The sequence below is a fragment of the Triticum aestivum genome, chromosome 6A (assembly GCF_018294505.1).
Source record: "Triticum aestivum cultivar Chinese Spring chromosome 6A, IWGSC CS RefSeq v2.1, whole genome shotgun sequence".
Classification (NCBI taxonomy): domain Eukaryota; kingdom Viridiplantae; phylum Streptophyta; class Magnoliopsida; order Poales; family Poaceae; genus Triticum; species Triticum aestivum.
The window spans coordinates 19782272-19794061 of NC_057809.1; the positions used below are offsets into that span (position 1 = coordinate 19782272).

General features: G+C 48.1%; 1 protein-coding gene across 1 annotated transcript; it reads right to left on the minus strand.

Annotated features, from left to right (window-relative positions):
- Nucleotides 1-5532: 5532 nt before the first annotated feature.
- On the minus strand, nt 5533-9733 carry LOC123131724 (serine carboxypeptidase 3). The gene is made up of 9 exons (XM_044551398.1): nt 9379-9733; nt 9022-9190; nt 8491-8610; nt 7604-7747; nt 7352-7502; nt 6927-7015; nt 6560-6818; nt 6114-6247; nt 5533-5855 (listed from the first exon to the last, which is right to left on the minus strand). The coding sequence occupies exons 1-9, from the start codon at nt 9693-9695 to the stop codon at nt 5715-5717; spliced, it is 1524 nt and encodes a 507-aa protein (XP_044407333.1). The 5' UTR covers nt 9696-9733; the 3' UTR covers nt 5533-5714.
- Nucleotides 9734-11790: the final 2057 nt, after the last annotated feature.

Sequence of the window (11790 nt, forward strand, 5' to 3'; positions counted from 1 at the left end):
GGGGCCCTGCTCCGGTCGCCGCCGGCCCCGCCGTCCGGCAGCCCTCGCCGGCGCCGACTCCGTCCTCGCCGGAGGCCTGCTTCCTCGCCGGAGGAGCTCCGGTGAACAGTGCCGGCCGTGCCTCGGTTTCCGTGCGAAACCCTAGATCTAATCCGGGAGGTTGTTTTTTTGCTAAGTCCCAGGAATTTTTCACTTCTTATGCTCCTGTTCATCGCATCATAACCTTGCACCCGTGGCTCCGTTTTGGGCATATGATATGTCAAAATCTTCGTCTCGACGAGTACATCATTTCATTCCATTGCATCATTTGCATTTGAGGTCATCTTGTTGCCCAAAATGCTGTTGGAAGGCGGCATGTTGAGTTAAATTGCAGATCTGTTAGTTCAACATGCACTTTTGTCATTTTTGCCATATTTAATCCGTGCATGATATGCCTGTGCCCCTTTGGGATGAATTGTTAAGCATGTTGTCTTCTTTCCAGAGGTGCCTTCCATGTATTTTTAGGATTTGTGTGTTGTCTTGTGCAAGCTTGTGAAGAGGGCTTCCTGAGATTACTGATTTCAGGGACTTGGTGATTTTCACTAAGTCTGGGCCGTTTTAGTTCACGATGCTATATGTCCGGCTTGTTTCCTAGTGATCCGTGCCTCTTTTGAGGATGATCAGTAAGAGTGATTTGTCATGCCTGTTGTGCTTAATCCATCCATGTCTTTACTTGTTATGTTGGAGCACCCTAGGTTGACTCAATCGAGCCCAACTTTTGGATAGTTGCTGTTTTGGGCAGATCGTGAACTCTTTTGCGATTTTGCCGGAGTGATTGCTAGTGATCCATGCATGCTATGCCATTGTTCTTGCCATGTCTAGCTAGCATTTTGTGCCTTCTTAATGGATGTATGCTTGCCTTGCCATGACTTGCACCGTAGTGAGAGCATCGAGCTCGTATACATGCCTCCGTGAGTTATTATTTCAGCATGTCCCAGTTTTCACTGTCTGAAAACTGATTGTGTTTCATCGATGTTCGTGTGCTCGGTGGAGTATTTTGTGAACCCTTTTGGCCCCAGGTCATTTTGGGTGTTTTGTTAAGCTTGTTGAGTAGCTCCATGCCATGCTCTTACTTGCCATGTTCAGGTTTTCCTTCATGTTTTTTTGCTGCTCCGAAAAGAGCATCGTGGTCTGAAATTTCAGACTAGCGTTAATTTCGCTAAGTCTAAAATCTGTTTTGCTTATTCAGTTTTGCCATGCTTGTTTGAAGCCCTTAATGGATGAATTTGCCTATGCCTCAGTCATGGTGATTTGTTAAGCTTGATGAGTAAATCACTGCCATGTAATTTTTTTTCATGTTGGGTGGCTGTAGCTTGTTCATTTTGTTGCATTTAGGAGCCTACTTGCTGTAAATCGCAGATCGGTTCGTTTAGTAAATCGCTTGCCATTTCTTAACCGTAGCTCCGATTGCCATGATCTTTATATCGTTTTCAGGGGATTTCTTCCCCTCTATCCAGTGGCACACTTGGATTTCCAAGTTGAGGCCAGGTTCATGCATTTCCTGTTACATATTGCATTCTTGCATCCCGCATCGCATTCTGCATAGCATATCATCTTTGCATCTTATTGGTTGCCTTTGCACGTGGTTGATTGTATCCTTGTTGCTTGTTTGTGTTGTTGGGTAGAGCCGGGAGACGAGTTCGCTAACGAGGAGCCCGTTGAGTTTGCTTTTGAGGATCCAGTCAATCCTGACAGCTGTGCAGGCAAGATGATCACACCCTTGAAATCACTACTATCTTTGCTATGCTAGTATGCTCGCTCTTTTGCTTTGCCAATGCTACGATGCCTACCACTTTCTTGTCAGCCTCCCAATTGCCATGATTGAGCCTCTAACCCACCTTTGTCCTAGCAAACCATTGATTGGCTATGTTACCGCTTTGCTCAGCCCCTCCTTATAGCGTTGTTAGTTGCAGGTGAAGATGGGAGCCGTTCCTTGTTGGAACATTTATTTACTTGTTGGGATATCATCATATTGCTATGTTATCTTTACTCATCTATATACTTGGTAAAGGGTGGAAGGCTCGGCCTCTCGCCTAGTGTTTTGGTCCACTCTTGCCGCCCTAGTTTCCGTCATATCGGTGTTATGTTCCCGGTTTGTTGCGTCCCTTACGCGGTTGGGCTATAATGGGAACCCCTTGATAGTTCGCCTTGATTAAAGCTTTTCCAGCAATGCCCAACATTGGTTTTACCATTTGCCACCTACCCTTTTCTTTCCCTTGGGTTTCCGGAGCCCGAGGGTCATCTTTATTTTAGCCCCCCACGGGCCAGTGCTCCTCTGAGTGTTGGTCCGGAACGTCAGCCGCCGATGGCCACCAGGGGCAACTCTGGGCTGGCCTACCGGAAGTTTGGACAATCTGAGTGTGCCCTGAGAAAGAGATATGTGCAGCTCCTATCGGGATTTGTCGGCGCATTCGGGCGGTGTTGCTGGATTAGTTTTGACCTGTCGAATCATCTTGTTGTACCGGGATACCGAGTCTGATCGGTGGGTCCTGGGTGGAGGTCTATTCCTTCGTTGACCGTGAGAGCTTGTTATGGGCTAAGTTGGGACCCCCCCTGCAGGGATTGATCTTTCGAAAGCCGTGCCCGCGGTTATGGGCAGATGGGAATTTGTTAATGTCCGGTTGTAGATAACTTGAACTTAATTAATTAAAATGAATCAACTGTGTGTGTTGCCGTGATGGTCTCTTCTCGGCGGAGTCCGGGAAGTGGACACGGCGTTGGAGTTATGTCTGCGTAGTCTGCTCTATTTAGTTTCCGCTCGTGCTTTGCCTTCTCTTCTCGCTCTCTTTTGCGAATAAGTTAGCCACCATATATGCTAGTCGCTTGCTGCAGCTCCACTCACATTACCCCTTCCTTACCTATTAAGCTTAAATAGTCTTGATCGCGAGGGTGCGAGATTGCTGAGTCCTTGTGGCTCATAGATTACTATTACACCAGATGCAGGGACCGATGATACTCCTCCGAATGGCGCGTTCGAGCTGAAGTGGGAGTACGGCGAGGACTCTCAGCGATACTATGTTTCTTTTCCTGATGATCAGTAATGGTGCCTGTTCGGGGTTCGATTCAGGGATTAGTCGCATGTTGGGGAGTCTTTTCTATTTTGGCGCCGTAGACGGGCCATGAGTGTTTGTATGATGGATGCTATTTATGTACCTTGATGTGACGTGGCGAGTGTAAGCCAACTATTATCATTTATTCCCCCTTTATATTATATATGTACATGGGTTGTGCGAAGATTGCCTCACTTGCGACATATGCCTGCAATGCGATTATGCCTCTAAGTCGTGCCTCGACACGTGGGAGATATAGTCGCATCGAGGGCGTTACAGGAGCTCCTTGGAGGCGGATTTGACTTTGATAACTATAGTTGCTGAGAGCGCTGCTACTTGTTATATGGATGGAGTAAGACCATGGGATAAAGCTGCTCTGTAAATGTTGAAAGAATCCACTTTATGCCATGTAACTGCATTTGGAATTTTTTGGCCGATGTTGCAACCCTTTGACAACGGAGTAACTGACAAATTGGCATTTCTACCATTCTGTTTTCTTCATCATCCAACTCAATTACCATTTGTGTTCTGGTCTCTCCGCCTTAATGCCTAAGGATTATCCTGTTGCACGCATGCCAGTCAGTTAGACCATAACTGCTTGTTGGCAAATCTGAGGACCACTTTGTTTCCCATCATACATCTGAACATTGATCCGTTGATCGCTTTTTGCTTGGAAGAAAGGGATGATGAGCCATAATTTGTGTGTGAGTGGCGGTGCTGCCCAGAGGGTATTTCCTTTGGCCAGATCAGAGAGAGAGACACACACACACATCGGCATGATTAAAACATTTTTTTTGCGAATACGTAAAGCTTGCGTATCATTGCATTGATAGAAGGAGTAGAATGAGTACAAAGAGGGGTATAGCTCATGACACGAACGCACGCAGGCGTGAACATGGTGTCCCGAGCAGACAGACAAGGGGTGCTCGGCCCGAATAGAGAATACATCACAGCTAGACCTACCAAGTCCGAACCAAGATCGGCAATGCCAAACTAGCAAGACTTCCAACATAAGCCAGAACACGGGGACACCACGAGCGAGCAAGATAGCGCCTTCAAGAAGGAATTCGTCGCCGAGACATCGTCGCTATCCAGTCTGGAGGAACCAGACCTAGGGTTTCCCCTGAGCTCGAAGAGGGGCGCAGCTGAGAGCCTTGACAGCGCCTCCAAGGAGGAAACGACATCCGCAGACGCCGTCGCTGCCAGCATCGGCAAGCTGAGCAAGGATTTCTCCCAAGCCTCAAGCTGAGCAATCCCATAGCCGCCGAATCTGGAGTCGAATGAGGAAGTCGACGCTGGTCGAAGCCACCATGTCGGAAGGGGATTGGAGGCACCCGCCCTTGGAGGATGGCACCGTCTCCGAACACACGAGCGCTGGATCTAGCAAAAGGCAAGGCTTTGAGGCATACAGGTAGGACAGGCGGCAAAGCAAACCACAAGCGGGTGGGCCGACGACGATTAGCAACGCCGGCAAACAGGGACGGGAGGGACGCAGATCCATGTTGCCGAGGCCATAGCCGTCGGGACGTTGGTGAGCCAAGCGAGCCGGAAGGGACGCAGCTGCTGGTCCGCCAAGGCCAGAGCTGCCCGGCATAGGACGCCGTCAACCATGGACGCCGGAGAGACGCGGATCCAAGGTCACCGGGGCCGGAGCAGCGCCAACAAGTACCCGCCTTGAGGAGCCCCGAGGCTGCCACTAGCACTGTAGCCTCGTCGCCGCTGCACGTGAGCTGTCACCGTGGCTCGGTGGGGAGGATGGGCCGCCGGGGACGAGGGGGGCCGCCTGCGCAGGAAAGAAGGCCGGGAACCCTCGCGACCGGCCGCAGGTCGCACCCAACCCATGGCCGAGCAGCAGCAAAGCTGGGCCAAGCCGGGGGTAGGGGAGACCGCAGGGGAGGGCGCCATGGCCATGGTAGGCACGCCGCACCCGACACCGGACCGGCAGGGACACATGGCAGCTGGGAGATGGGCGCCCGCGACGCGCGCAAGGACGCGGGGAGCTCGAGGACGCGCCGGTGGAGGGGGGATGGGGGTTGGGGAAGCGCGGGAGCGGTGGATCCGGCCCGCCGAAGACATCCCAGGGCGCGCCGTGGCGGCCCTCCGGCGACGGCGCGGCAGGAGGGGGGGGAGCATCCAGGCGGCGGCGGGTGGTGGATCTCGGGGGGAGGGGGGCGCGGGGCTGGGAACGCGCTTGCGGGACGGATCCGCCCCGCCGCCACCATCCCGGGGTGCGGCGCGGCTTCGCCGGCCGGCCCTCCGGCGGCGGCGCAGCGGTGGCTGGCGGGGAGGTGCCTCCCTGGCGGCGGCGGCTGGGGTTTCCCCCGTGTCCAGAGGCTGGCGACGCGGGGGCGTGCGAAGGCTCTCAAATGAGGCAAGACTCTCAAACATCACCCCCCATGGTGTGTTCCATTCCATCCTAAATCGCATCATCAAGCATACATCGTGCAGTTAAAATTTCGGGGCCAACTTTCTTGTTATTAGGGATTATACATATCCAGTTGAAACAGCGGAGAAAAAAGATACATGGAAAACAGGAAGCTACAGCAGACACTCCTTGAGACCGCAAGGGCGACGCGTGCAGGCTACCTAGCCAGTTTCTTTTCCCTTTTTGGTCGGTGTTGACGATCACATCGCGGCGTAAAACGTGGTCGTCGATGACTCTTCTTCAGGAACCGCCTCCTTGAGTTTCCCCTGGGTGAATCTCCTCAGCATTTCAAGGGCGGCCTTCGGTTGGTCCATCGGAACCATGTGGCCAGCATTGTGAACCTGCATTTGCACACACAAACAGATGTCAGTAATCTAGACTGGCCATCTATCTGGACTCGCTTCTGCTCATCCTTGATCTAGTGGTTAAGTAGTATCAGTTGGGTTCATGTCGGCGTAACCGTGCTTTTACTAGGCCATCTAGGCACGTTTACTGATGCACCAAGTTTGTTTGAAAAATGAATGGGCCAACTTCTTTCGGATTAAATTTTGGGAGCAGTAGGTATCGAGTTAAAGTGAAAACAGTGCTTGGTCGCAAACCTTGAGGAAGCTGAGTGCCCCATGGCTCTTCAAGACTCCAGCTTGGGCATCGTCTACTAAAAACGATGATTCAGCAGTTTTGGCAAAGTCTTTCTGACCAGACCATTCCATGGAGTGGACCCACCTTGAGTTTCCTGCTCAAAACATAAACAATGTTACACTTTGACATATTACATGACATACATCAAATAATCTGACAATGTGTAAGACAATGCAGAACATGAGGCCAAGCATAAACTTTATTTTAACATGTTAGGTTAAAGTAGGATTCAGAAACTGGGATGCTGGTGTTCCTATTCACCTAAAAAATGACATGTAAAGATCCTGTCATGAAAGAGCGAGCTATATGCAGTATAAATGGGGGACATTGAAGTACGTAATTAGTTATGACGAAGCAAATTTGCAAAATGACTCTAAAAAACATATCGGCTTCAACATATCCTTACCGAGCCAATTGCATATAAGGTCATATTCCCCAGCATATATGAGCACATTGATCCCATCCTCAAGTAGAGCTGGGATGCCGACTTCCAAGTTCCTCATCCAGTCTGTGAGCATTGCTTGATAAACCGAAGTGCTGCATGAGACGAATTCAATGTCACCTACTCCAATTGCCTGTCTGACTGCTTTATCACCGAAGAACTTCTCCAAGTTTGAGAAGTCGTAGCAGAGTTTCCCTTCGCACTCCTTCCTAACGTCGTAATACTGTAAAGAGGCCATTAACAAGTTTTAGTTTATAGCCGCAAATAATATGTTTCTTAGTCTTTAGTCTACTGATGCTATTAGCAAAATTAACATCAAATCCTCACTTACATTCTTGGTACCAACAAGCTTCATGATAGAGTTGAAGATGGAATTGCAGACCATATATGCTGCCATGCAAGATGCTTTCCCATCTGTACCTGAAACATAAGTATGTCGTTAGGGACATTTTCTTTTAACTTGGAGAAATCCTCAGGTATCAGGATGTGATTTGAATGTGTTGTTTGGTTGTTAAAAAAATGCGTTGTTTGGTAGAAAATACTCCTAGATACTGTGTGGACAACTTTATTTTATTTAACCAAAAAAGTGTATGCAACATTAGTTAACCTCATTTATACCCTATAAATGGATTCATTCAGCTTTCAAGAAGTTTGACAGTTGGAAATATATACATGTTATTCTCAGGCAATGGCATCACAATGCTCTTATCTTTTGCAAATGATACCAAGGAAACAGAGCATTTATGAAGTACTGACCACAAAGTTTGATTGCAAATTCACATGGTGGGATGAATTTGTTGATCCTTTCATAGTCAGCTTTCTGAATAAGGTTCATGTCCAATGCATAGTCTGTGTAGGCCTTGTATTGGATTGCTGGATCTGTGAGACCATTACCGATCGCAAATCCCTATAATACAAATAAGAGAGATGCATATTGATATTAATTAAGAAAGAATCAAATCATCAATAGAGAATTCAAGGCAACACGAACTTCGGTAAGGATCTTACCTTCAAGTTTATGTGAGTGCCCTCATTTTTCTTGTTTCCCTGGTGAACTCGGCTTGCAAATGCTGGAATGTAGTGCCCAGCATAGGATTCTCCAGTGATAAAGAAGTCGTTCTTTACAAATTCCGGATGCTTCTTGAAGAAGACCTGAAATGGGAGTTAAGAACAGATAATTACTACACAGTACTTCTCTGTTTTCACTCAAGTCAACAGAGTCTAAATAATCAGGCCTTAGAACAATACACAGCTCTGTTTCATGATTCTTCTACTTCACCTGGTCTTATCTGAGGGCTAAATTTTAGGTAAATCATCGTTTACCACCTCAAACGAAGCTATGCAGTCAAATTTGCTATATTCATATTTTTACACAATAGGAAGATTGAAGAGGACACACAGTTAGGCATATCAGTAGGAGGGCACCTGCCTAACTCTTGGACAGTTAGCCAAAAGAGGTGGATGGGATACATATTTGTTGTTCTGGTGGATCAAGGGGTGCAGAAATAGTAGCTAGCACTAAATGCAGGAAGTACGGAAAACATCTTGTAATGCACTTAATCGGAAAAAAATGGGTTATGCTCCGGTGGGAGTATCCAATCGTAACGGAATTGTTGTGCCTTAAGAGAGTAGAACTGCACTATATATGAGCATATTATTAACTGATACTACCAAACTAGAAACTACTATAAATAAAAGAGTGCCCTGATGTGTTTATTGTAGTTATAAGTCGTTATACGATGATTATCTTACGCTAGAAGGATATTTTAGCATGTCTTGCTAAAATGTTCCTTACTGAATGAGTTAACCAAGTTTCTACAGTACTGTATCATCTCGTCACCATCAGTTTATAAAGTACAGAAGAAGTAAACTGCGTCTTGGACCGAAAACAGTACCTGGAGAAAGTCATAGAGGTCGTTGCTGACCCCTGCCTCGTCGTGACGGGTATCGCGGTCGTCAGAGCTGTAGCTGAACCCAGTCCCGGTCGGCTGATCAACGAATATGATGTTCGAGATCTGCAGGCAGCAAGTACCATCAGCACAGCAGGAGGCAGACCAAACCACAGACCACAGTAGCTTAGTAATAATAGCTGACATAATCCAGGAGCTGTCTGTCTGTCTGCAGCCCAAAGACCTCAAATTGACCTTCTGGTCACCATCAATTTAACCACGGATATATACAATTACTATTTTCTGAACCACTAGTCAGACACAGAAAAAACACTTCAGTTCAGACTTGATTGCAGTTGCTTTCACCCAAAATCAGGCGACAGTTTCAGACTTACAAAATTTCAGGTCATATTTTTCAGTGGTTACGTGCTAGGTGAGCAAAGCATCCGGTTTCTTTCTTGACGAAACGTATAAAGCATTTTATTATTAGAATGTGCATTAATAAAGTGCATGGCAATTATAGGTGAGATTGCCTACCTTGTCCCATCCGAACTTGTTCCAGACGAGCGACATGTTGTTGGCGATGGTGAAGGGCCCGTTCTCGTAGAAGACGGCGAGCTCGCTGCTGCACCCCGGGCCGCCGGTGAGCCAGATCACCACGGGGTCCTCCTTCTTGCCCCGCGACTCGAAGAAGAAGTAGAACATCCTGCAGAAGGAATCCGTCAGTTTCAGCTCCGAAAACCGTTCCCCAATCGCCGGCGCGCCGGGCCGCCGGCCGTTACGGACCAAAAAGCCTTGGACTTTGGCGCAAAAACAGAGCGAGTTGGCTCCAGAAGATCACGGATCCGCCGGAGCTAAGGGGCGACGGCCGGAGTGTGTCTGTCTGTGACTGACCTGGCGTCGTGGGTGTTGGGGAGGCGGTAGTAGCCGGCGTGGTGGCCGAGGTCGCCGACGCCCTCGGGGAGCCCGGGCAGCGTGACCCGGCGCTCCAGCAGCTGCCCGGGCGCCACGTCCACTGCCCCCGCACCGACCTTGCCGCCGCGGCCGGAGGACGCCCCCGGGAGCAGGTTGAGCGCGCGGATGAGCCGCTCGGCCTGCGCGCCCGGGAAGCTGGCGTCGGGGGGCAGCCGGAGCGCGTCCACCGCCGCGCCGGCGAGGAGGCAGACGGCGGCGAGGAGGAGGAGGAGCAGGAGGCGCGAGGTCGTCGCCATTGATGGTGCGATGGTGGGGAGAGGAGGTAGCGGTTTCGTGGGGATTTGGCGGAGGTTTCCCCGGGAATTTATAGCGTGGCGTGGCTTTCGGGGTGGAGCTTGCAACGGACTGCTCTGCTGCTGGTGCTCTGCTCTGTTCTTGACTTTGCTTGGAAGCGCTTCCTAAGATGAGATTCCTCTCCTTTTTAAATTCCTCTTTTTTTGTTCTTCTGTATTTGGACACCAACTTTTTATTATTATCAGCGTGTTATTTAATTTTTATTTTTATAACAATAATCTGATCAAAATCCTAATTCTGATCCGAATCATGGTGCACGATGGAGTAGACCAGACGATGCCCGTACCCACCGTGAAAAAAAGAAACTTCCCAGATCCAGGGAAGCTGGGCATAAAGAAGGGCTTTGTCCGTTCTTTCAGCAAAGTATAAATTTCCTTTTCTGACGAACCGACGGGTTTTATTATTCCTCGAATAACTAGTAGTGTCGAGAACGTCCTTATATTATGCGACGGAGGAAGCAATACGGATCCTTTATACAAGAATAACCTACGTACATGTAAAATGAAAAATACATTCAAATTCTTAGTCATTCTGACGTCTCCTCCCGCATCAATCGACGACGCGTCCTGAGCAAAACTCGTTGCCGCCTCTGCATTTTTGTCTCAACGGAGCAAACTTGGGTAAACCCATGAGCTTGTAGAAGCACCAGACGAGAAGTCGCCAATATAGACCAGAAAATGCCAGTAATCTATGCAGTAAATCACCATCTCGACGAGGTCTAAGTTGATCAATCTTCAGCGGGGGTCGGAACTTGGAGCCGGTGGACAAAGTCGCGCTATCTACTAAGCATGATAGCATCACTGAGACAAAACTTGCACAAGAAAAACAAAACCCTTGCCTGAAGAACCAGATCTGGGAACACACCACCCTTCACACACCTCCCAGCGAAACCAAAAAGCTTTACAAGAACATGACAATGCAGGGAGGACTTGTTCCATGTCGCAGACGACGTCATTGCCTCACCGTCAATTACTAGGGACAAACTTAAACTAAAAACCTCACCCTACCATCATCGATTCGGGTTCTCCGCGCACTCCCATTGCTTGAGCGGGCGTCCGGTGGGAGAGGGGCACGCGATCTCACCTAGGAGGACGTGGATCGGCGCTACTGCCTTAGGTCCGAAGCTTTTGCTGGAGAGAGGGAAGAAGGAAAGGTAGGAACGACTTTGTTACCGGAAAAATACATAAATCATATTTTGAAGTTTCCAAAAATTCTGAAAAAGTACACATGTATCTAGGGATGTATAACACCTTCAAAGAATTTCATGATGAAATACATTGTCGTCCCATGTCTTTCTAGCACAAGCACTATTCATTTTCACTATAAAAGTATATTATTTTGTTTTTTATACAGCTCACACCTAATCCTATTTGATCGTGAAATTCTACATAAATGTAGTATACATCCCAATGTTCATGAGTAATTTTTTTAAAGATTTTCCAAAATTTTAAATATAATTTCCAACCAAAAAAAAACAGAGCTCCATGGAGCTCGGGAGCAAGAGAGCGACTCAACTTATTAGTCGTAGTAGCAGCCCCTCCGTTTGAAAATAATTCAAGCTTTAGGATTGTCCTAAATCAAACTTCCACAAGTTGGACAAAGTATACATAGAAATGCATCAACATGTATAAAGCCAAATTTAGCTCATTAGATTAGTTATATGAAATAGTACGTATATTTTAATATTATATATGTTTAATATCGTACTAGATCTGTGCGTATTATTCTATGAACTTGGTCAACCTAAAAAAAAGTTTATAACTTAGAAAAAAAATCTTAGAAGTTCAACGACGTCGTCGATATTCACGTGCTCCTGCATTGATCCTGGAACTGTCTTGGTGTTGGCCGTAACAGAATCTTTCGGCATTACACGTGCACGTCCGACGGCAGGACATAGCAGCAGGTGGACGAGGTCGGTTGGGTCTGTTTGCCTCGCCGGTGACATGAATGGACGGCCTTTCTTCGTGGGTTGCTCAACGCCGCCGAGAGAGACGGCAGCAAAAATAGCACCGGCTGAGAACGCAGGCGCTACTTTTA

Bases quoted from the DNA above. Each gene is read 5' to 3' on its own strand.
- LOC123131724 (XM_044551398.1), bottom strand. From the start codon at position 9,695: ATGGCGACGACCTCGCGCCTCCTGCTCCTCCTCCTCCTCGCCGCCGTC. The intron at 8,611-9,021 runs GTAGGCAATCTC...TGCTGCCTGCAG, and splicing joins ACAAGTTCGGATGGGACAAG to ATCTCGAACATCATATTCGT. The intron at 7,503-7,603 runs GTAAGATCCTTA...TTTGTATTATAG, and splicing joins GCACTCACATAAACTTGAAG to GGATTTGCGATCGGTAATGG.